This window comes from Taudactylus pleione, unplaced genomic scaffold (assembly GCF_031769625.1).
Source record: "Taudactylus pleione unplaced genomic scaffold, aTauple2 ptg000018l, whole genome shotgun sequence".
Lineage (NCBI taxonomy): Eukaryota > Metazoa > Chordata > Amphibia > Anura > Myobatrachidae > Taudactylus > Taudactylus pleione.
In genome coordinates this window covers 894248-919764 of record NW_028284420.1, presented here as the reverse complement: position 1 = coordinate 919764, position 25517 = coordinate 894248, and the positions used below count along the sequence as shown (strand labels likewise).

The 25517-nt window shown below is 46.3% G+C and overlaps 1 protein-coding gene across 2 annotated transcripts in view; it reads left to right on the top strand.

Annotated features, from left to right (window-relative positions):
- CDC27 (cell division cycle 27) overlaps positions 1-25517 on the top strand; it is a 66468-nt gene that overhangs the window by 21718 nt on the left and 19233 nt on the right. For both annotated transcript variants that reach the window (XM_088442301.1, XM_088442298.1), the window contains 3 exons: positions 15948-16047; positions 21862-22069; positions 22857-23029. In XM_088442301.1, coding sequence (XP_088298427.1) covers positions 15948-16047; positions 21862-22069; positions 22857-23029 — 481 coding nt within the window. The remainder of the gene's footprint in view (positions 1-15947; positions 16048-21861; positions 22070-22856; positions 23030-25517) is intronic.

Sequence of the window (25517 nt, the reverse complement as noted above, 5' to 3'; positions counted from 1 at the left end):
GGCATCTTGAATGGAGCAGTTCTGCTCAAGGACAAGATAAAGGTTCCAGGTACTGTTGTGGCACTATACTGGCCAAAATGATCAGGTTACAGAGACATTCTCAGGATGTTGATGGGGGTCTGTCTTGGTGTCTTCCTCTAGCTCGTGGATCATTTAACACTGAGGAAAGTGTGACCGCCCTTAACAGTGTGCCTTTTGAAGCAATTGTTTTCAAGAAGGTCTCGTATAGTTCTCTACCATTACCTTGGGAAGGGACTTTAGAGTTGGTGGCTTTACAACCTCATCCGTTTGAGTGAATCCTGGTTTTTGTCAGAATACATCTACAAAGGATGTTGAATGTTAGTGTCTTGCAGATGTTTGTCAAGAGGACAGGTGAGGTTTGGAAAACTGTTGATATTTTGGTTCTCTTATGATTCCCCCCAAAAAAGTTGACCTCCTTCTAAACAAACAATAGCTAGAAGAGTCACCCTGGTGACTGCAGGATCTTACATTGGGGAATTAAAATCTGATCCTTACAGTCTTAAGGTCCACTTAGTCACCAGTACGTGGTGGCTAGTGCATGGTGCTTTGACTGGACAATGGAAGTACTTTTTAGAAAGTTCTCACACAAAATTGGGTCATGTTTTTATAAGATGCATGTGCTGTACCAAATTTATCCTTTTTTTTTAACACAAAAGAAGTGGAAACTTCTCATTCATTGGGGGCAATTCAATTCAATGGGAGTTGAATAGCATCGGGAGGGAGCTCCCGTAGCTATTAATTTCACTGCGATAATTACTCAGACTGGAAGTAGTTAAGTCGGTGAATGCCGGTATTCCCAGCTTAACCTGGGTGTTTAGTTGCGAGAAGTGCCGGCCGCAAGGCTGTTAGTGCCGCACTAAGCTGGATAACCTCATTGCTGGCGGCACTTTAGTCGGATTTCTTCTTGCACTCTCCTGAGAATATTGGTTGGACACTATGTGTCAACGGCGACACTCAGCACAAATAATTCTGTAGGCAATAGAGCTGATCAACGTTTCAATGATAGGATAACCCTTTCGTCAGAGTACAAAAGTGTATGAACACCTCATCTTGAACACCGGGAATCAGATTAGCCATGGCGCCCAAGCATTTTTGCTGCCGAGTGTCGTCAATGGTCTCTCGAGGCATGGCGTCATGGTAATTCAACACCCAGTGCACAATGGGGAAACTCACCATGTATGCCATAGTGATGAGAGAAATAAACAGTCAGAGATCGCAAAATACACGGTATATTGCATTTTTACGCGATCCAGGAGGGGAGGGACAGGGTCCCACAGGACACGCTGTGTGCGCGTCGCAGAGCTGCCAATCGCGGCTGGCGGTGATTGGTTGGGGAGATGCTGCTGGTGGTGACTGGCTGCTGTGGCGCACACAGAGCAGCCGCAGCAGCCAATCACTGCCAGTCGGCATTCTCATCCAATCACCGAAGGCAGCATCTCACCTACCAATCACCGCCGGTTGTGGGTACCACCTGATTTCCCTTGCTTCCTTCTAACTTCCCCCCAGGCCTCCCTTACACAGGTAAACAGTATTTATATTTATTATAGCACATTAAGAGCAGAACCTGGTGTCTTAATGTTATTGCGTTATACAAGGGAGCATTCTCTAGTGCCTTGTTAGAATACAGCTGCAGCACCCACTAGTTCCCTGGTATGATTATATGGGGAGACTGACTTGTATCCTGTTATAATAATAGTGGAGCAAACAATTGTACATGTGGGGCAGGCTGTAGGGTCCTGTTATAATATAAGGAAGCAGACCCTGGTATCCTGTAGTTAAAATACTGATGGGGCAGGCTGTGGTGTATTCTTGTTTTTACACAGCTAACACAGGTTTATATTATAGCAACTGCTGTAAAAAAAAATATTAAATATAGTGTACTGTCACCTTGTGCTCTGTTCTCTTCTCCCTATGTCTGTACCACTTCTGCTTTCCTGTGTACTCTGCCCTCCCACATGTGCCCCCTGTTCCCCCTCTCTCCTTGTCTGTACCCCTTTTGTTCTCCTGTGTACTCTCCCAAATCCCTGTGCCCCCTGTTCCTTTCTCCCCATGTCTGTACTCCTTCTGCCTCTCCTGTGCACCCTGCCTTCCCACCCCTGTGCCCCTGTTCCCTTCTCCCCATGTGATTCTCTTTGCAAAATATGTCCTATAGTGCATTTTTACATGCTACAGGCAGTGAGGCATAAATTGTGATGGGACCCAGAAATTGTGGAGTAGGACCCCCATTGTTTAGTGAGGGGTCCCTTGGACCCACTTTTTTTTTTTTCAAAAGTGATGAGGAGCAAGTGGGTAGGTGCTTTTGGCAGTGGACAGGGGTCAGCATGGGCACTTTGCATCACAGCTTGCTGCATAGCCGTAGACAGGTCACTGTGTATCCTGACACCTTTCTATCATAGCCAGAATTAACTTTTTCAAGAATTTGTGCTACAGTAGCTCTTCTGTGGGATCGGACCTGATGGGCTATCCTTCACTCTCCTCGTGCATCAATGAGACTTGGGCACACATGACCCTGTCGCCAGTTCACCGGTTGCCCTTCCTTGTACCACTTTTGGTAGATACTAACCATTGCATACCGGGAAGCCCCCCTCAAGGCCTGACATTTTGGAGATGTTCTGACCCAGTCATCTAACCATCACAATTTGGCCCTTGTCAGACTTGTTGAGATCCTTTAACGCTGGCCCATTTTTCCTGCTATCAACACATCAACTTCAAGAACTGAATGTGGAGAGAGGGCACTCAACAGACTTCATATATAAACAGCAACAAATTATTTTTCTCCTTCGTCCACTAGGGGACACTGGAGCTACATGACAGTGGGGTATAGACGGTGGTTGAGTAGAGCCTGGCACTTTAAGAATCTAAAAGTGTGACTGGCTCCTCCCCCTATGCCCCATCAGCCCCAGTTTCTAGAATGTGCCCGAGAGAGCCGGTGCACATGGGGCTGTCTCCAGCCCTATTCCTTTTATAGTTATTATTTAATTGTCAAAAATTGAGGACAGGCAGATGCTGGATGAATTCGATGTATAGAGGCTTCCTCACAGGAACCTGAAGCAATGCAGGGTATTGATGCACTCATCCTGGCAGTGAGGGAAGTACTTAATGAAGCTCCAGAATCGTTGGATGACTCCTTGTTTGCTAAGACACAAATAGGGGTATTCAATATGGGTGCGATAACATAGTTTTTTGCGTTAATATCACTGGTTTTAGTTTTACACCGTATTCAATTTCATAGACTTATCGCAGTTTTGAAAAGTCTTTGATAAAAAACGGTGATAACTTTTCACCATTGAATAGGTGTCGAAAAAAAGGGCAGAATTGGGGTTTAGGGGTGCAGGCTTAAAAAAAATAGCCTGCACCCCTGAGATTGACATTTAAAAAAGAACTGTGTCAAAAAAAGTTTTAAAAAAAATAGGGACACCCCAAAAAATAAATGTAAAAATTGGGGTGCAAAAAAAATGGGAAAAAATTGTTAAACAATAGGGAAATAGGTTCAGGGCTATTCTGCAAGTATGCGGCAGATGTTTTCTAGAATACAATTATAGCGGCAGGTGCACAAATGCAGAATTTTTAAAAACTGACTTTAGGGACTTAAAAATATGCTAGTACCCATTTTCATGTACCCCAAATTTGATGGGACCACTTAAGAAAACGAAAAAAATAACCTAAGTGCTCTTCTGCATCACTTCTTCAATGTCAGAAAAACAACACCTGCTGCGGCTATTTAAATCCCCGACTTTCAATTAAAGGCTAAAACGGGGGTACCCATAGTGGTCCCCCATGTTTTTACAACTTTAGGGGGGTCTTACAATTATTTTAAGGAAAAATTTGTAACTTTACACAAATCCAACTTCGGAGTTTCCCGTTTTCGTTAATTTTATTTTGAATACGGGGATAAGCGGGAGCGCGCACCATACCTTTTACGCAGAAAAAAACTCCGATATGAAACGTTAACTTCGCCAGGGAAGTTAACCTTTCCTATTGAATACCCCTCAAAGTCTTCGGTCATCTTCCCTGTTTCTCCCAAGTTAGACGAACAGATGGCGGCAGCCTGGCAGAATCCAGAATGTAAATTCCAGATTCCTAGGCATTTTTTTTTCTCCCTTTATCAGCTTCCAGCAGAAAATAGAAATCTTTGGGAGACTCCGCCACCTGTGGATTCTTCGGTATCTCGTCTGTCGAAGAAAACCACGTTACCCGTTTCAGGAGCTACTATGTTGAAGGAAAGCTCAGAGCGAAAATTAGAAACTACGCTGAAATCCATTTATACTGCTGCAGGTGTACTTCTCCGACCGGCCCTGGTCGGATCTTGGGTCAACAAGTGGAGAAGTGGGCGACACAATTGACGGAGGGTCTAAAGTCAAACACTCTGTGAGCAGATCTGATTACCTTGGCAGAGAATATTCAGGAATCCGCAGTATACTTGGGAGACTCCTGCAGAGATATCGGGCCAGGTAGGCGCTAGGATCTCTGCTTCGGTGGTCGCTGCTCGCAAAGCACTTTGGCTTCGTGTCTGGCAAGCGGATTCTGAGTCTAAAAAACCCTGTTGAAGCTCTTCCTATCACAGGTGATATTTAATTTGGCCCAGAGCTGAACAAGTGGATCTCGCTGGCCACTGAGGGTAAGAGTATTTTTCTACCTTCATTAGCACCTCCTCCATGTCGCTTGTTTTAAAGGTCCTTTTCGCTCCTTTTGGGCTCCAGCGAGATTTCAGGGTTGACCTCGAGGTTCTTCAACAGGTCGAGGAGGTCACGCTAGAGGATGTCAGGTGACCATTGCCCGCTGTCCAGATCCCAAGCCAGCAGATAAACCTGTGGCATGACTGGCTTTCATCTCACCTCGGGGATGCCAAGGTGGGTGCTTGTCTCCAGCGCTTCTCGGAGGCTTGGAGTCAGACTTGTCCCAACACTTGGGCTCGCAGTCTGATATCTCAGCGATACAAAATCGAGTTTGCCTTCACTCTTCCAGTGCGATTTTTCACAATAGGGTTTCCTGTCGATCCTTTGAAACAACTAGTTTTGCGTCAGGCGAACTTCTGCTGGCCGAAGTTCTGGTTCCAGTTCCCACTGCACAAAGAAAATAGGGGTTTTACTCAAACCTTTTTGTGGTTCCGAAGCCGGGTGGGTCAGTCAGACCCATTCTAAATCTGAAATCCTTGAACCAGTGTATCTCATTTCACAGGTTCAAGATGGAGTCCCTTTATTCTGTGATTGCAGGACTAGAAGCAGGAGAGTTTTTTGCGTCATTAGACAGACCTCAAAGATGCCGATCTGCATGTTCCGATTTTGGAGCCCCACCAGGCTTTCCTCAGATTTGCCATCAAGGAGACTCCTTACCAATTCCAGGCCCGGCCATTCAGGGTCTCATCAGCTTCCAGAGTATTTGCCAAGGTGATAGCTGTCATGGTGTCTCATCTGCGCTCTCGTGGGGTGTCTATTGGTCCCGTACCTGGACGACTTGCTCATCATGGCTCCGTCGGCAGAAGTCCTTCTTCGCCAAGTGTCTCTTACACATAAGATTTTCATACAACACAGATGATTGTCAACTTCCAGAATTCTCAGTTGATGCTGTCGTAGAGACTTCAGTTCCTGGGTATGATTCTGAACACAATCCTGCTTCGAATCTTCCTGCCAATAGACAAGGCTGTAGCCATCAAGTAGCTGGTTCGCTTGGTGCTCAGACCCAGAAAAGTGTGGTGCATCTTTGCATTAGTCTCCTAGGGAAGATGGTGGCCTCCTTCGAGGCCATCCAATTTGGCAGATTTCACTCCAGAATCTTTCAATTGGATCGTCTGTCTCAATGGTCGGGGTCCCACCTACAGATGCATCGGCTGGTGCGTCTGTCTCCTCTGACCCGCATGTCCTTGCTCTGGTGGCTCCGGACGGACCATCTGTTAGCGGGTCGGTGCTTTGGAAATGGACCCTGGTCACTATGGACACCAGCCTCTGCGGATGGGGAGCTGTGCCTTGAACAATCACTTCCATGGGGCATTGGTCGCAGCAGGAATCCCTCTGATCGATCAACGTTCTCGAACTGCGGACAGTCTACAGGGCCCTGATACAGGCTGCTCCTCTTCTACAAGGACTTCTGGTTCGGATACAATCCAACAACGCCATGGCCGTGGTGTACATAAATCGACAAGGGGGAACCGCATCCTTCTGTGGGAAAAAAGACACATCGAGGCCATCTTCATAGTATTCATTTCGGGAGTCGACAACTGGGAAGCGGACTACCTCAGTCGTCAGGATCGTCACTCCAGGGAGTGATCCATTCGTCCCAAGGTCTTCCTTCAACTGGTTCACCGATGGGGGAGGCCACAGATGGCCCTCATGACGTCCCAGACAAATCCTCAACTACCCCTTTACTGCTCCTGGACCAGAGATCCAGCAGTGGTGGGAGCAGATGCTTTACTGATTCCTTGTCCGTACAGCCTTGTATACCTGTTCCCACCTTTTCAGCTTCTCCCTCGGGTTCTCAAGCGGATCAAACAAAAGTCGTACATAGTCATCCCAGAGGCTCCGGATTGGCCTTGTCTGGTTTGGTATTCCGATCTCTTTTTTTCTAGCAGACAAACCTTGGCCCCTTCCACTGTGGTCTGATCTTCTGCAGCAGGGTCCGTTCATGTACCTGGATTTATGTCTGCTTCATTTAACGGCGTGGCTGTAGAGACTGCCATCCTAAGAAGCCATGGTGTCCAACGGGCGATCATTCCTACCATGTTTAGGGCTAGGAAACCGGTGTGAAGGTCGTGGGTCTTCAACTTCATCCTTTAATTTGCCGTGTCTTCTTCTTTTTCTTCAAAAGGGGCTTGACATTAGATTATAAACATTGGCATCTGAAGCAGCTTTCTTGGCCAGGGAAAATTAGCGTAGAAAAGATGAACACCCTTCCCAAATTGCTTTATGACCTTCAGGCACTACCGATGGCTGTGCCTGAATTTTGGTTCTGCTCGCTGGCTTTACTGATTAGACTGTTCATTTGGTCTCAGAAAAGACCAAGAATTAGACGTGGTCTTCAACCTCCGGATAGTAAATCTTACTATCATGCCGTATATCTAAATAGAATCATCGAGTGGACCGGAAACAGGGACTTTAAGCAATGGGTTACCTTTTAGAAAGCTGCTTCATAAGGCAACACTCAGAAATAGTACCATGGCTACCTTTTCTTCCAAAAATCTCTCCTCACCCAACGATATCTCCTACTTTTTTCCTTCTGGAAGTCCTTAAGCCGCCACTCCTTTTTATCTCCTCGAGCTTTGGCCCTCTCACTTCATTTCTGGCTAATACCAGGTTCCCACTAGGTATGAATCTGTCCCACTTCCCCAACTGGACCACTGCGGACCTCTTTAGAGTTGGCCAACTGGTGAGTGCTTCTATCATTAAACAATTCTCTGAGATCCAAGAAAAATGCGACATCACTCACTCCGATGTTTGCAAATTTCTTCAAGTTCGCCATTTCCTAACCTCTGTGTTGACCTAAGAGAGACCTTACTACTTTCGAGTAGCTCTGTGTCTCCCCCCACTCCCCTTCCCACACAGTATCTATCCTATACCAATTATTATTAACAAATCGGGCCTCTTCCATTCCACCATGGGCCAAAGCCTGGGAAAAATTTATTTTGCCTCTCCTTCTCCGACCAGGAATAGCAGACTATTTTTCTTAAAGCTCACTCCAGCTCCATTTGTACTACTGTAAAAGAAACAGTGATTTGAATGCGCTGGTACAGGCATCCCTCTTTGCTTCACGCCATGTTCCCATCAGTTTCCAGTTACTGCTAGAGATGCTCCTCTGCCTTTAGGCTCTTTGCATAGTATTTTGGTGGGATTGTGCCCGCTTAACAAATTTCCGGACTGACATTATCTTTATATCCCATCAAATTCTAGGCTCCCCTGTGCCTACAGGTCCTGCATTCTAGCTACTCAACCACTCTCCAATACCGGAGGCCAAGTATAAGAAATCTTTGCTTTGCCATCTTAGTATTGCAGCACGCTCCGTCATTCCATACTTAGGAATTCTAATAAATCCACCACACACAAAGACTGGTTCCATAAATTTGATTACTTTATGTCAATGGAAGATATTTTAAGCTCATGAGTAGATATGCCTTCTGATTTTACTAGTACCTAGTAATAATGGACAAGTAATAGCTGTTAAAGGACAGTAGATGAGTTGCTGCCCCACATGAGTCTGCGTGGAATCAATGTCCCAGAGGCAATAAAAGGATGGTCTTGGTATGGGGGCTAGTAAAACAATGCTCCATTTTCTGGGCAACTTGTTAGTAGGCCCCTTTTCAACTCTTTAGAAGGGCCCTATAATCATGTCTGGTGTGGTGGTGGCAGTAGAGAGTGTCAGGTCCACAGCAAAATATGGGAATCCAGGAGGGAGTCCTCAAAACACTGTGCAAATATATATGGAACGGGGAGAAATCCTAGGCCCCAGAAGCAGCACTGTTGGGTGAGAGATAGCAGGGCGCCCTTTCATTAGGCAATAGACTAGTAACAGTCATAAGTAAACCCAAATAGTTGAACCTGCTGTTAGCTGCACATTGGCTAGAACAGACAACTAGGGGGACTCTCTTCAGGAAAACTTGGTGAGAAAACAAAAGGCCTTTGTTATCTTATGCTTGGATATTACAAATGATGCTGCCAAGTGGTATTGGAAGAAGTGCTAGGGGTATATTTTTTAAAGTGTGGGTTTTGAATAGTGGAGTTATTGGCCATAGCAACTAATCAGATTCTACTTCATTTATCTAGCACTGTCTAGAAGATAATAGTTAGAATCCTGATTTGGTTGCTATGGGCAACATGTCAACATCTAAAAACCTGTACTTTTGTAAATATACCCCGCTAGTGAATGTGGAGAGCCAGGTAAAGTAGAAAATTCTGGTTTTTATGCTGGTTTTCCACAGATGTACAAGTAAGACTTACAGAGCTGTAGGTACTCGTGTCTGGCGAGTTCAAATACCATGCCATGCCACCTTCAAGATGGTTTTTAAGTTCCAAGACATTGTGTTATGGGCACTAAGTCAAAATTCATCTTCGGTAGCGGTTTGTGATTGATAAAATAAGTTATTGGCATGAGCCTAGAGTTTCGATAAACTGGTGATATGCAGGTCTTTTACCATGCCTATGTGTGAACAATCAAGGGCCAGATGGATCATGTCTGTTAATTGCTCCATTTACATTAAGGAGGGGAAGCCTATTCTTTACAATATGAAGAGGTTTTTTTTTATCAGTTTAGTGGGTACTGGTTTTCCAATTTAGTGGGCACCTTGTGGAGCGCTTTACACGGAGCCTTGCTTGAAGTAGCTGTGTCAGTAACCACATGGTCGTTTTGTACATTTTGACAGACTTCATGCTAAAAAAAAAAAAAAGTATTTTTTTGTTTGAAAGGTGCTGTGCAGCAGAATTCTGTAAGTTGTGATAAAGGCACTGAGGAAGTTATTGATGGGAGGTATATATGTCCCAGGTTCTTAACTTCTCTGTGTGTGGTAATCACCAGGTAATGAGCAACCTTGAATGCCAGACCACTTGTGAAAGGCTGATAAATGGTGTGTCTGTTTCTCTGGTCAGTCTCTCATTGCCTTGGGGAAACAGTCTGGATGCCTGCTGTGAGACACTGGTTTTGTTTGATGTAAATGCTGAGCTTAGTGCTGTTTTGTTTGTAAGTTGGACGTTGGGTCCTTCCACCCGGAGAGAAGGAACGTTATGTTAGTTAGAGCTGGATAGGCTAGGATTTATTGTTATGTTACATATATTTTATTCTGCCAAATAAAACTAGCTGTGGATAGTTGTACAAAGGCTCTGGACTAGTGCTGTATGGGAAGTGCTGCTGTTTACCCCTATGAGACGGCACCCCTCACCAGATCTTGCAACAAAGTGCAACCACCCAAACAGGGTTTTTTGTGTTTTCCTTCTCATTTGCGCTCTATTCCTCCTCTTAAGAGTTTTTAAATATTTTTGGGGGGAGTGAGTGTTTTTCTGATTCTTTTCTGTGGGACGTGGCTATAAAAAATAAGCATACACAGGATGTTTGGAATAGGAGGGAGGGCAAAAACCTAGTGAATATCTTAGTGCCAAAATCCTAAAAGAGTGTGAGTAGCTGCAGGCACCTTGTTACAGAATATTTCCTTATTCCATACTTGCCTACTTTTGCTTTCACACTCTCCCTGAAATTTTTTTTTCAACTCCGTCCTCAAAGCACCACAACAGTTAAGGTTTTAGAGATATCCATGGTTGAGCAGAGATGATTAAATCAAATTGACAGATACTAATTAATGGTGCATACACACATAACTATTTTATAGCCAACCATTTTCGTTCAGATTTTCTGTCAGATTTTCCCTTGAAAAAGTGAACGATTTTTGAAGTGTAATGAACGATTTTTTTTCAATGATGAACGAAAAACGTTCCTTCCCTTAATGAAAATCGTTATGTTGGACAGTCTGAAATGGAAAACTACAAACAGGAGCGCGCTTGGACGATTATCGTTCATCGTTATAACTCAGAAACTGAACGATTTATTGATCGATAACGATGTCATTAATGACAAATCGTTAAAAAATTTGTTACATGTGTATGCACCTTAAGTCATCTGTGCTCAACCATGGATATCTTTAAAACCTGCACTATTGGGGAGCCTTGAGGACTGAGTTTGGGAACCTCTGGTTTAGTTCTGTAGTAGTTTGTGTAATATAAACAGCATGCAGTATATGCTGTTTACTGTGTAATTATATGATTTGGTTCTGTGGTGGTTTGTGTGGTATATAATGTATGTGGTAGTTTTGGTTGGATTGGAGTTTAACTATAGATACATTTGATGGAGATGGAATAGTTAAATGTAGAGACTAGTGGGATTAGTTTTACAATGTTTTATAGTTTTATACATTCTTGAATACTACAGTGCATCCGGAAAGTATTCACAGCACTTCACTTTTTCCACATTTTGTTATGTTACAGCCTTATTCCAAAATGGAATAAATTAATTTTTGTCCTCAAAATTCTACACACAATACCCCATAATGACAACATGTAAAAAGTTTTTTTTTGAGATTTTTGCTAATTTTAATTAAAAAATTAAAAAAAAACTAAGAAATCACATGTACATAAGTATTCACAACCTATGCTCAATACTTTGTTTCTCACCTTTGGCAGCAATTACAGCCTCAAGTCTTTTTGAATATGATGCCACAAGCTTGACACACCTATCTTTGGGCAGTTTCGCCCATTCCTCTTTGCAGCACCTCTCAAGCTCCATCGGGTTGGATGGGAAGCGTCGGTGCACAGCCATTTTCAGATCTATCCAGAGATGTTCAATTGGATTCAAGTCTGGGCTCTGTCTGGGCCACTCAAGGACATTCACAGAGTTGTCCTGAAGCCACTCCTTTTGATGTGTGCTTATGGTCGTTGTTCTGCTGAAAGATGAACCGTCACCCCATTCTGAGGTCAAGAGCACTCTGGAGCAGGTTTTCAGCCAGGATGTCTCTGTACATTGCTGCGTTCATCTTTTCCTCTTTCCTGACTAGTCTCCCAGTTCCTGACGCTGAAAAACATCCCCACAGCATGATGCTGCCACCAACATGCTTCACTGTAGGGATGGAAATTGGCCTGGTGATGAGCGGTGCCTGGTTTCCTCCATACATAATGCCATAATGAGTTCAATCTTTGTCTCTCATGGTCTGAGAGTCCTTCTGGTGCATTTTGGCAAACTCCAGGTGGGTTGCCATGTGCTTTTTACTAAGGAGTGGCTTCTGTGTGGCCACTCTACCATACAGGCCTGATTGGTGGATTGCTGCAGAGATGATTGTCCTTGTGGGAGGTTCTCCTCTCTCCACAGAGGAATGCTGTAGCTCTGACAGAGTGACCATCTGGTTCTTGGTCACCCCCCTGACTAGGGCCCTTCTCCCCCTATCGCTCAGTTTAGATGGCCGGCCAACTCTAGGAAGAGTCCTGGTGGTTCCGAACTTCTTCCATCTATGGATGATGGAGGCCATTGTGCTCATTGTGACCTTCAAATCAGTAGATATTTTTCTGTACCCTTCACCAGATCTGTGTCTCAAAACAATCCTGTCTCTGAGGTTTACAGCCAATTCCTTGGACTTCATGCTTGGTTTGTGCTCTGACATGCACTGTCAAGTGTGGGACCTTATATAGACAGGTGTATGCCTTACAAAATCATGTCCAAACAACTGAATTTACCACAGGTGGACTCCAATTAAGCTGTAGGATGATCAGTGGAAGCAGGATGCACCTGAGCTCAATTTTGAGCTTCATGGCAAAGGCCTTGAATACTTATGTACATGTGATTTCTTAGTGTTGTGTTTTTTGTTTTTTTTATTATTACATTTGCAAAAATCTAAAAAAATCTTTTTACACGTTGCAGGGTTCGCAAAATACGCGCTATAGCGCATTTTTACGCGCTACAGCAAGAATTGGACCCGGTTTTTAAATCCCTGCGGGTCCCACAGGACACGCTGGCTGAGTTTGCTGCCTGTAGCGCCTCAGCAGCCAATCAGCGCCGGCGGCCTCAGCAGCCAGTCACCGCCAGCTGCAGCAGCCAGTCACCGCCGGCGGCCTCAGCAGCTAATCACCGCCGGCGGCCTCAGCAGCCAGTCACCCCAGGCAGCCGTAGCAGCCAATCACCGCCGGCTGCTGCAGCAGCAGCCAATCACCGCCGGCGGCATCTCCTGCACCTTTCACCGCCGGTGGATTATCCTGAACCCATAGCTGCTGGCAGCGTCTCCTCAACCAATGACTGCCGGCAGCATCTGATTTAATTGCTGCCTGACACCATGCTCTGTTCCCACGCGTTCTTCAGAAAATGGATGGACTCTGCATCCAGGGACAGAGGTCAGGAGGACTCAGATGTGCTGCTCTGACGGCTGGTGACAGAGAAAAGACCCTGAACTCAGACAGGTCAGTCACTTACAGCTTACAGTGTTATCACTGCAGAGCCCCCCTGACTCCTACTGTGTGACCATGTGCATCCACCCTAACCCTCCCTGACTGTGTAACTGTGGCCACCCCCACCCCCTAACACTGACTTTGTAACTGTGCGCACCCCCTTCAATCCTGACTGTGTAACTGGGTGCAGCTCCCCTAACCCTGACAATGTAATTGAGTGCACCCCTTCTAACCCTGTGTGCAGAGACCCCCTAATCCTGACTGTGTGACCATGTGTTTCTCCTCTAACCCTCCCTGACTTTGTAACTGTACCCCCCCTCCTAACCCTGACTGTGTGTAACTGAGTGCAGCCCCCCCTAATCCTGACTGTGTGACCATGTGCATCCCCCCCTAAACCTCCCTGACTGTGAAGCTGTGGCCACCCCCCCCTAACTGTGACTGTGTATCTGTGTGCAGACCCCCTAACCCTGACTGTGTAACTGTGTGTATTTCCCATTTACCCTGACTGTTTAATGTGTGCACTGCCCACCTTACCCAAGCACTGCCTGGCTCTAACCTCCTCCTTGGTCCCAATAGTACCCCAGCTATCTACTCTAACCTCCTCCCTACCCTTCGTACTGCCTGCCTCTAACCTCTTCCTTGGCCCCAGCACTGTCACAAACTACTGTCTGCTCTTACCCCTCCCTATCCCCAGTTCTGTATGCCCTTACTGCCCTCTGGCTCCAGCTCTAACCCAACTTCTCCTTGCCTTTAGCACCAGCTCTACCCCAACTGCTGCTTGCCCTTAACCCCCATAATATGTGATGGGACCCAAAAAGAGTGGAGCAGGACCCCATTTTTACAAAGTGAGGGGTCCCTGGGACCCACATTTTTTTTTCGGTTTTCGCGATCACTGACGTTGTCATTATGGGTTATTGTGTGTAGAATTTTGAGGACAAAAATGAATTTATTCCATTTTGGAATGAGGCTGTAACATAACCAAATGTGGAAAAAGTGAAGTGTTGGGAATACTTTCCGGATGCACTTTATATAATCGAGTCTTGGCCTGAAATATATCAGAGTTGTAGTCGTTTGTAGTATGTATTTTTCAGGTTACGAGCAGATGGTTATTGTGTTAGATCTTGCTGTATACAATGGTGCCCTCTTACCCAAGCAGTGCAGTGTCTTAAGGATGTATTTTTCTACCCCGCATACTGCCATGTTTCCTTAGCAATCGACATCCAATATCCAATTTGTGTATTTATAGTAGTATTGCAGAAATGTCTGAATAAGCTTGTATATTATCATAGATGTAATCATAGGCTGGTATCAGTGTTTTAGGGATGGATGTGACTGTATTTTCAAATAGGTCAGGTATCATATGTTTGTGGTCTATGGAGACTGTAGTATCATGGGAGTTAAATTGATCACAGTTTGGAATAGGATAAGGGTGTTTCCCCCACATTCCAACATTAGTCTGTGTTTATAGGCCATGTGGCTTATCCAAAATGGATACCATGTGCTATATTGTCTCCTCCACTCCCTCACACATCCCTCCCGATAGCACCCTTACACTCGATTCCCTAAAAATATATCTCCCTCTCCCTCCCCAGACGGTATACGTTCGGGAAGCCAGCGGACACAATGCTGACCGCCGGCTTCCCGACTGCTTAATCCCGGTGAGGGTTAAATGACAGGCATCTGAATCTAGACGCCTGTCATTTTACCGATGCCGAGAGACCAGCGCCCAGCATCCCGATCGAAGGGACGCCGGGCTCGGACAGCCGCGGAGGGGGGAGGGTTAGGTTTAAGGCTCCCGGGGGGGACTTGGGGTTAGGCACCCCCCCGGGAGGTTGGGGTCAGGCTAGGGAAATGGGGGGTTAGGGTTAGGCACCCCCCCGGGAGGTTAGGGTCAGGCTAGGGGTTAGGCACCCCCCCGCCCCCGGGGGGACTTAGGTTAAGGTGGCGGGGAAGGGGGGATTAGGGTTAGGCACAGGGGGGGGAGGTTAGGGTTAGGCACCCTAAAGGAGGGTTTGGGGGTAGAATTAGGTTAGTTTATACTTCTTGCCTTTAGGACGAGTGGGATTTCCTCCTCTGTCGGGCTGCCGGGATTTGATCCGCCGGCAATGCTGTCGGCAGTAAAGCATACCGAACCCACACAGACATATAGTTAAAACATATTGAAATATTGCATTCTATTGACAATGTGATGATGAGGTTTTTTTAATATGCATCTGTGGTTGTGCTGGATTTGAAAGCACAATCCCTGGCTGTCGGAATGAACAGACTGGTAAATATAATGGGAGGGGGGAAACTGAGGAAACCTAGCAGATGGCAGATCCATTTACTAACAAGCCTCTACATGTTTCTGTTTTCAGTACTTATTTTCCAATGTATATGTTGCTATATATATAGCGTGTATGTGTGTGTGCACATGTCCATTATTCAAAGGTTTTGTCAAAGCTAAGTTGTACTGTGTAGGGAGTACAGGGCTTTTTTTTTTAGTCTACCTAGTTTGGGGAAAAACACTTGTTTACAGAAAACCCAACTGTTAACCTGTGTGGAAGTTGTTGTAGTGTTCACTCTAGGTCTAGAGCAGGACCTAGAAAGGGCACTCTAACACACGACTGAAAATGGAGCATGGCTACGAAAAGAGGGACATGTCTTTAAAACACGCCAAATCTCACCTTTCCATCAATTTTGGGGGCATGCCCAGCACTTACGGACATGCAGGGCTGCTCCCAAGCTCTACCCTTTCTTATGCATATGCGCACAGCATCTATTCACCGGTGGTGATTGCTGCACCGCTGTTTTTCCAGCACCCACCATGTTCTTTTAGCGGGGTACCGCCAAAAGGTCCTTTTGAAATCGGACAGGGAGCAGTGTCCCACTAAAATAGTCTAGTGGGCACGCTATTTGTGTATGGCTAATGTATCTTAGTAAAGAACTTTGCGTTAATGAGGGTGGATAGCTGAAATCCTCCCATTACCTCTCTGTGGTAATTTTTGTGTGTTTTTTTTTTTTTTTTTTTTTCTCCCCTTTTCTTAGCACTACACCCCAGGTACTGAGCCCAACAATAGCTGCCCCTCCTAACGCATTACCACGACGTAGCTCCCGCCTTTTTACAAGTGACAGTTCTACCACCAAGGTAAGATTTTGCTGGAAGTCTATAAGTACAATAACTGTGTTTTGTTTTGTTTTTTTTTGGGGGGGGGGGGGGGAGGGGTTAGGTGGTAATTTTTGTATTTTATTTTGTATTAGCTAATCTAATATTAAGACTGTAGATTTATTTAAGCTATCAGTTTCTTTACTATGCTAAATTATAGCTCTTTAAAAAAAAAAATTTTGTGATCAGATTTTCTTTTATCCATGGGGGTCACTCGATTATGCTGTCGTATAGAGCGCAGCTGTAGGAGCTTGGGCACTTTAAAATTTGCGACAAATGTCCAAGCACCTTCCCACCCTTCTACATCAAGGAAGTCTGGCCAGAAGTTTCTGATTCTTCTTCACTCCCTAGGAAAACACAGGAATTACGCTGGCAGTAGAGTCTGGTAACTAAACAGTTATCTTAACCTCTAAGGTGTCGGCTTCCTCCGTGTCGGCTAGGAGAGTCCTCTGGCTTCATTTCTGGTGTGCTGACAGACTCCAAGAAGGCCCTTACTTTGGTCCAGAATTGAACAAGATTGTAGCCACACTGGCAGAATCCAAAACAGTGATTCATCCTTCTGCAACAGACCCTTAGGCACTAGTGTCTGGCTTTTCCTTGCGGACGAAAGGAGCGAAAAATAAAGGCCAGTCTTTTTCTAGGTTCCAGAGTACTTCCTCCAAGCCAAGAAGCAAATAGCCCTGGTCTACCAGTCGCCCGGCAACCAAGCCAGCTGACAAACCTGCTACTTGACTGGGTGGGTCTCCACCTGGGGGACCTCTGTATGGGAGGCTTGCTTCGGCTTTTCTCCGAGGCCTGGATGGTGACCACGACAGATGCCTTGGTACGCAGTTTAGTCTTACAGGGCTATGCACTTACCTTCCGGGAGTGTCCTCCGGCAAGATTTTTTTCCACAGGTCTTCCAGGGGATCCAGGAAAAGCAAAAGCACTGCGGGAGTCCATTCACTCTCGGGAAGCAATCGGGAAGCCGACTGCCTAAATACCGGCAGCCGGCTTCCCAACTGTCTTATCCCGGCATGGTTGAAATGCCGGGGCGTCTAGATGTAGACGCCCGCATTTCCCCGATGCCGGGAGACCGGCGCCCGGCACCACGATCGTAGTGATGCCGGGCGCCGCGAGTGGACAGCCGCGGGGGGAGGGTTAGGTTTAGGGCTCCCGGGGGGGACTTAGGGTTAGGCACCCCCCCCGGGAGGGTTAGGGTTAGGCTAGGGGGGGGGGAGGGTTAGGGATAGGCACCCCCGGGGTGGACTAAGGGTTAGGCACCCCCCCCTGGGGACAGGCTTAGGCAGCGGGGAAGGGGATGGTTAGGGTTAGGCACTTGGGGGGGAAGTTAGGGTTAGGCACCCCTAAGGAGGGTTAGGTTAGTACATACCTATCAACGATCGGGATTTCCAGTGCTGTCGGGCTTCCACTGCTTCGCACTCTGCTCCTGTCGGGCTGCCGCTGACGGGAATCATACCAATTCCATTCACTCTCTACTGTCTTCCAAGTTAATTGCTCCAGTAACCCTTTCTCAGAGAGGCTCAGGCTTCTGTGCCAACCTCTTCTTGGTTCAGAAGCTGAACTTTTGGTAAATCCTCAACCTGAAGTCCCTCAACGGGTACTTGCGGGTCCCCATGTTCCGCATGGAGTCTCTGCGTAAAATCATTCTGGCGCTGGAACCGGGGAATTTCATGGCTTCCTTGGACATTCAAGATGCCTATTTACATATTCCTATCCGGCTCAGTCACCAGCATTTCCTCTGGTTTGCAGTCTGGGAGGAACACTTCCAATTTCAGGGATTGCCATTTGGTCTTTCCACGGCTCCTTAAGTCTTTGCAGTCATGGCAGCTCATTTGCGGCCCATAAGTGGTCTAAGGTTTCTTACTTGGATGGTCTACTTCTCCTGTCCCGGATGTCCTCAGAGAACACTTCCATTTTGCAATAGATCGTCTCCAATCTCACCGATGGATCCTCAATTGGAGGAAACCCTCCTTGACTCCATCTCAGGAGATGCTTCATCTGGGGGCCTTGCCGGGCTCCAGGGTTCAGAGGGTCTTCCTCCTTGTGAACAATGTTCGGGAACTACAGGACAGGATTCGCAGGTTCTTACATCACCGCCGTGAGTCAATACACTCCTGCATGCGGATCCTGGGTTCACTTGGAGGTTCTGGCCCGCTGGAATATATCAAACCACAGCCAATCATTCTATCTCGTGAGGTCCGCCTCTCCCTCGTGTGGTGGCTTCAGTGGTTCTATTTAGATAAGGGCTGTCCCTTTTGGATTCAGAAATGGGTCCTCCTCACCACAGACGCAAGTCTTCATGGATGGGGGACAGTGACCTGCCAGCAGTCCTTCCAGGGTCGCTGGGCGGATCAAGAGAGCCACCTTTTGGTCAACGTCCTGGAAATACGGGCTGTCTTCAAGGCTCTTTCCTCCAGCATCGCCCAGTCCAGGTACAGTCCAACAATGCGACAGCCGTCGCTTACACAAACCATAAAGGCGACACTCTGTGTCACGACGCCATGAAGGAGGTGAGTTGCATTCTCAGCTTCGCAAAGTGTCATCTACCGGCTCTGTTAGTGGTGTTCATTCCCGGAGGAAGCGGACTTTCTAAGCAGCCAGGACGTTCTCTCTGGTGAGTGGGCTCTTCTTCATCTGGACGTCTTTCCACTTCTGGTTCATTGCTGTGCCTACTTGATGGTGTCTTGACACAACCACAAGCAATCAATGTACTTCTCTTGCACCAGAGATTCGGGAGCTCTTCCTGTGGACGGCTCGGTTGGCCTTTAATCTCATGTACATATTCCCCCCCCGATCTCACTCATTCTGCGGTTTCTCTGCAAGTTGCAGTTGGCAGGCGCACAGTGATCCTCTTAGCTCCCGATTGGCCTCTCCATTGACTCTCCCTTGCATCTTCCTCTACAGCGGGATCTACTGTCACATGGCACATGCTTCCACTCGGACCAGGTTCATTTCGCTTTGACAGGTTGGCTCTTGAGACATCCATCTTGAGAGCTAAGTGATTTTCGTGGTCAGTCATTCGTACCATGCTGAATACCCGTAAACCCTCCTTTGCTAGGATTTATCATCTGGGTTGGCGTACATACCTCTCTTAGTGTTCAACCAGGGGCCTTAACCCCAGATCCTGTTGGCTTTCCCGAGTCCTCTCTTTCCTACAGGTGGGTCTGGATTTGGGGCTACACCTTTCATCTTTGAAAGTACAGGTTTCAGCCCTTTCAGTTCTCTTCCAGAGACAGATTGCCTTGATGCCTAATGTCCAGACTTTCTTGCAGGGAATGCTTCACATGCAGCCCCCGTTTGTTCCTCCGGTAGCTCCATGGGACTTTGGTGCTTTAGGGTCTTTAGTCTTCCCCCTTTGAGCCCTTAGACTCAGTGGACATTCTTTGGCTCACGTGGAAGACTATCTTTTTTTCTGCTTTGCCCAGAGAGTGTCAGACCTGAGCGCACTATCATTTCTGGCCTTTCAATTAGACCAGGCCGTTCTTCGGACTCTGTTAGGCTACCTTTCGAAGGTAGTTTCCAGGTTTCACATCAGTCAGGAGTTTTATGGTCCCGGCTTTTCAGTCACCTTATGTTTCTGCAGAGGAGGCCTCTTTAGATGTTACGGATCAATGCGGACCGTACTAGGGATGTCTGTAAGTCTGATTCCCTTTTTGTACTTTATGGCATTCATTCATTGACCATTCACTACGCGTACCCGGACCTCCCTGCCCTGGCTCATTCCAGCAGTTTGGTAGGTACTTTTTGGGCTGCTCGTCGTGGTACCTCTGCCAAGCAGCTTTGCAGAAGAGCTATGTGGTCTTCTGCTAATACGTTTCTCAGATTCTATTCTTTTAACACCTTTGACTCTGCGGATGCAGTTTGCGGGTGGAAGATTTCCTGTTCGCATCTCCTCCATTAGGGGGAATAGCTTTGGGGACACAGGGCGCCCACCCTGACGCACCTGGTTCACCTGTTCCCCTGTCCTTTTCTTAGGTTTGTTTCTGTGTGTGTGTGTCGGCCTTCCTTCTCCTTCTCACTCCTGCCTTGGACTTGCGAACTTGCTGAGTATAGGGGAGGAAGAGCCTCAGCTGCCGGAGTGTCAAAGGTTTGACTGTTTGGTGCCCCCAGACTCTACTGCCAGCCTATTCCCCAGCATAATCCCTATGGAGCTCAAAGAAAAGGATTTAACCAGGTAAGAACATACTTTTTTTTTTTTTAATATTCCTGCAGGAGCTGGAGTTTGTTTCTAGGGCTGCCTCAATCAGCTGTAAATTTAATTTTATTCAGGTTTTTGTTTGTGCCTCTTTTGCTGGCAGCTGCTACGGGTTGCATGGAGCCCGCAGTGAAAGTACAGCGGTTGGAATCTTCTTTAGTCGCATACCCACTCCGAATGTTGGCCAACTTCTCGGAGTGGGATGGTCACTGTAGCAGCTAGAACTCACATGGAGGGAGCCTGTCTGCATCTCGGGTGGTTGAAACTGTAAGGAGCTGGTACTATTTCAGCCTGCAGTCCCCACACGGACATGATCTATGGTCTTCCTGGTGTCCTAACATTGTGTTTTGGGTCATTTCAGGTCTGATGCATAGAATAGATTGGACTTTTTTACTTTTAGGCCTCTTCTTCTTTTTTTTTTTTTTTTTTTTTTTAATCCAGTATGTGGATACATTCTGATCCTGACACATTCTGATCCTGGAATCTCCAAAGTTTCCAATGTCTTTGTGATCAGTCCTCTAAAGCACCGACTAGGATGAGTTCATGGTGTCCGTGGATTTCAAGGACATCTAATTGCCTGTTCAAAATTAGGGAAAGATCATAGTGCCTTCTGAGAGTTTCCACGGTTCCATCTCTATCCATTTCTGGCTATGCCTCTTGGCTGGGCTACAGCACCAAGATAGTTTGCAAGGAACAGGGTAGCATTGGCTGCGCTAAGCAAATCCAGCGCCTGACTCAGAGTTGCGTCTGCGTCTTTTTTTCGCGGCTGTGTCTTTCCAAAAACCACATTTTTATCCACAAACGTCTGCACCTTTATGCTAATGCCGCAACCTATTCTGAGACTCTCAGTGGTGATATTCCATGTCGTTGCGTATTTACATCAAAGTTTGCACCAGCGCTATGGCAGGTGCAATTTCGCCAGCTGAACATGGCGTTCTATGCAACTGCGACACCCACCCATTACCTCCCACCTACCAGGAATGCTCTCTAAAATCCGCAACTCTCGTGTTCAAAATTGTACTGTCTCCTTGCTGTAACCATTGGAACGTATTCGCAGTATAACTCGTGCACATGCGCGGGTTGAAATTATCAGCCGCTTGTGTCCGAAATCACCACTGCATGGACCTCCTGAATCAGGCCCCAAGTAAGGTGATGATTATCCATACTTTGATATTTGACTGATGAAGATGAGATTGCAGCATCTGTGAAAATATAGTTAGTATGTTGGCTAAGAGCAATTTGTGGATAGATTTTATATATATATATATATATATATATATATATATATATATATATATATATATATATATATATATATATATATATATATATATATATATATATATTACACAAAACCATGCATGTATTGAAAATATATTTAATACCCTAGTATAAATTAGGTAGTTACAAGGTTCAGCCCTAAATAACACAATCCAGTGTGGAATGTCCACCTGACATACAAATTTACAAATGTCATTACAATTTTGTACATGTAATGCTACAGGTTTTATCGCTGGCTCACTATAAGATGAAGTAGAGTATGGTATAAGTAAAGAAGTGTTTATTCTTTGTAAGAATGTTTGGTTTCACTGTTGTAGGAAAACAGTAAAAAGCTGAAAATGAAATTTCCTCCCAAAATCCCAAATCGTAAAACCAAAAGCAAAACAAACAAAAGTGGCGTAACTCAGACCAATTTGAATGAGAGTTTGGAAATAAGCAAGTTGGATGCCTCTATCATCTCTGAAGGAAAGATCTCCAATGTGGGCCCTCAGATTCAGGCTCTAACTATACAAAGAGCAGCAGCAGGTAAGAACTCTCCTTGAGTAGTCTGTAGGTTCCTGCACTGGACACTGCCCATCCTGAAACACACAATGATGCTTATGTTTATGGAGAGGAATGCTGGGCAGAGAAGCATATGTGAAGGAGTCTCAATTGAAGGCCCTTCCTTGTGGTAGATACACCAGGTAAAAGGACCTTGGTTAAGGAATTGAGATAAGAGGCCTGTTGGTAGGCACATCTTAAACGTTTAGGACTTTGAGAGTATGGGATATCTAGAATGGAAATTAGTAGTCCCCTGGTAGTAACATGAAGACTAAGGGGGCAATCCAAATGTTTTTGGGCACCCAAACGCAATGGGTGCCCAACAGAGCAATTCAATTGTTGTTCCATTAGGGCACCAGTGCCACATGCATGCGCCCAAAAGCAGTGAGTTTAAAGTCCTGTTTTGTGTGCCCAAACTGCCTACTTATTCCACATTTGTGCTCGGCACACTGGGAGGGTACGAGCAGAAAAGTGTGCAGCAGCCATGCGTACCCGAGCGGAGCAACAATTGAATTGCTTTGTCAGGCCCCCAAAAAGAAATAGCCATGGCTAAAACAATTTAATTCGCCCCCTAAGAAATAGGTGTCTGAATTAAAACGGTGTTAGTTTGGGAAGGAGCATATAGTGGAAGTGTATAATGTTTAGGGGGAGAGGGAGGACTAGTTGTTCCACAAAAGGAGTTGAATAAAGCACCCAGGATGACACAAAGGCACAGATTGTATATTGGTTAAGAATAGATGTTTTCACATTTTGTTCCACTCTGTTTTTCCAGAAGGCTTAATGAGCCTCTTGAGGGACATGGGTAAAGGTTATGTGGCCTTGTGCTCCTACAACTGCAAAGAGGCAATCAATATCCTAAGCCACCTCCCTTCCCACCACTACAACACAGGCTGGGTATTATGTCAGATCGGCAGAGCCTATTTTGAGCTGGCAGAGTATTTGCAGGTAAGTCTCTTCTTTTCACATCTTGTTTGTTTGTGGTGAGATACCAGTATGCACTCTGAAATTTGTGGTTCTTGGTTGAGGTTTATTTACGTATTCTTGCCAAGTCTTTGTGTGTCATCTGTTCTATAAATGTTAATGTTTTTATAAAAAAAATCTGTTTCATTGTAGTAAATCTTGATTCTATATTAATCTTGTGTTATCCAACCTTGCCCCTACTGTGTTGGGTATGTGTGCTAACTTTTACTTATGATCCTGAATCGTATTATATATAATATAATATTACAGTTTATTCCTCTTTAGTTCTATCTGGGGGACCCTGCAGTCTATGGGTTTAGAGGGGAGGCTGAGTAGTGGGCACTCAATAGTTACACTATTGGAGCTGAAACTTTCCATCCTCCCCCTGCCAGGTGCCGAGAATTTTGACGGCTCCTCTGGTGAGGAAGAGAAGGTTTTAAGTTGGGTTGTTCATTTTAGTTAGGAGGACAGCTCTCCCAACAGGCTGGAAGTTAGCAACATGATTCTAGCCATTCGCTAGACTTTATAGATGGCATCAGGGGGGGACTGCCGGGTCTGTAGTCCCGGGCCCAGGAGAGAGAGGGGGCCCGGTGGTCAGCATTAGCAGAGAAGACGCGGCGCAGGCACTGGCAGCCTTCAAAATAAGCTGCCAGCCGCGAGCCAATTAGAGCTCGTGGAACGGCAACCAATCAGGAGCGGCCACTCCTGATTGGCTGTTGGTCCGCGAGCTGTGATTGGCTCGCCGGCCAGTGCCTTATTTGAAATGTCTCCGACGCTTTCTTGCTGGCTGCCAGCGCATAACTGCACTGCTGCGGCCTTGCAACCTGGGCCCCTGCTCTCTCCGGACCAGCTGAGGTAAGTACTCCTAATGTAGCCAGCCTTTCACTGTGCGCCCACCGCCCTCCAAGTCCAGACAGCCTCCCCTGCCCTGTGCCTCTCCCCTACTCCTAACAGCGCCCTCTGCCATGTGCCTCCCACTTCTCCAGCAGCTCTCCTCCCACAGGAATGCCTCTTCCAGGATCTCTGGCAGCCATTTTCTCCTTGGCAAATATTTCTGAGGAGCGCGGAGCCTGGGTCCCCCTACATACCTCTCCCCAGTGTGTGGTCACCGTATGTAGCACTATAGCCTACCAGACACTAAGTCTGTGTAGTTGAATAGTACTGCCATTTGTGCAGGTGTTTTTATTCTGCATTGTATGTGACTTTCTGATGGCGCTGTCTGCCTGCGTTTGTTTTCTTCTGTCAGCCATTTGCTTTTTCTCACTGAACCCTTACAAGTGTTGTCAAGGTGTGTATTTAGCCTCAGTTTATTTCTTCTGTGTGGTGGGTCACCTACAGTGTACACGCTATCCTATGCATTATGTCTGGTAGTGAGGATGATGTGCAAACCTTGACTCCTGTCCGGCAGTCGTGTAAAAAGTGTTCTGCAGGATTAGGTGTGGGAGACATAATACATGAGGGGTTATGTGTGAGATTTTATGCTCCCCCAGGCCCCTCTAATGACGGCCATTGCGGGACGCTTGGACCCCTCCTGTGTTTCCCCAGTTGGGGTTTCCACAGCAGCCGATTGTGCCCTCTCAAAGCCTGCTTCAGCCGGCTGCACCCATACAGATTGTTTCTAATCCTCCATGGATGAATATGTTTTCTACTACGGTGCAGACCCTTACAGATATGCTGCAGGGGGGTGCACCCCAAATTAGACCGACTAAAAGACAATAGCCGTCATCTCAGTCTACACCATATGATGACTGGGAGCTTCCAGATGATTCTGACTCCCGAGTTCTCTGCACGAGAGGTGGAGCCTAATTAAAAATTTTATATTCCAGGTTGGATGCGGCCTTGGTAATAGAGGAGGACGATCCTCCAGCTCCCAAGTCCAAACATGCCTATTTTAAGGACATAAAGGTGACCGCTGCCATATTTCCATTATCTGATCAGCTGGTAGACCACCAGGAAGTGACATGAAAAACACCTGGAAAGTGTTGTCAGCCTCAAAGACGTCTGGCCAATGCATATTCTTTTGCTGAGGACTATTTTACCACATGGGAAACTTCCCCAGCAGTGGATTCTCATGTGACGCGCTTGGTTAAAAGTGCAACCCTATCTATGCCATCCATGTCGTCCTTAAAGGATACTACGGATAGGAAGGTGGAGGTTTGTTTAAAATCCATATATTCTCTTTCAGGGGCAACCTGCAGGCCGGCCATGGCTATCTGCTGGGTAGCCAGGGCTATGGAGGTCTGGACGAACTCCCTTGAAGGGTCCTTGTCTTCAGATACTACCAGCGAGCAGGTGACTCTAGTGGACAACATCCGAGATTCAGCTACATATTAACGAGGCTGCTCTGGATTTCAACCTCTTGAATTCCAGAATTTCGACTGCGGCGATTGCAGCTCGCCGCTCCCTGTGGCTACATTCTTGGAGAGCGGATGCTGACTCCAACAAGGGTTTAGGGTGTTTAACTTATAACAGG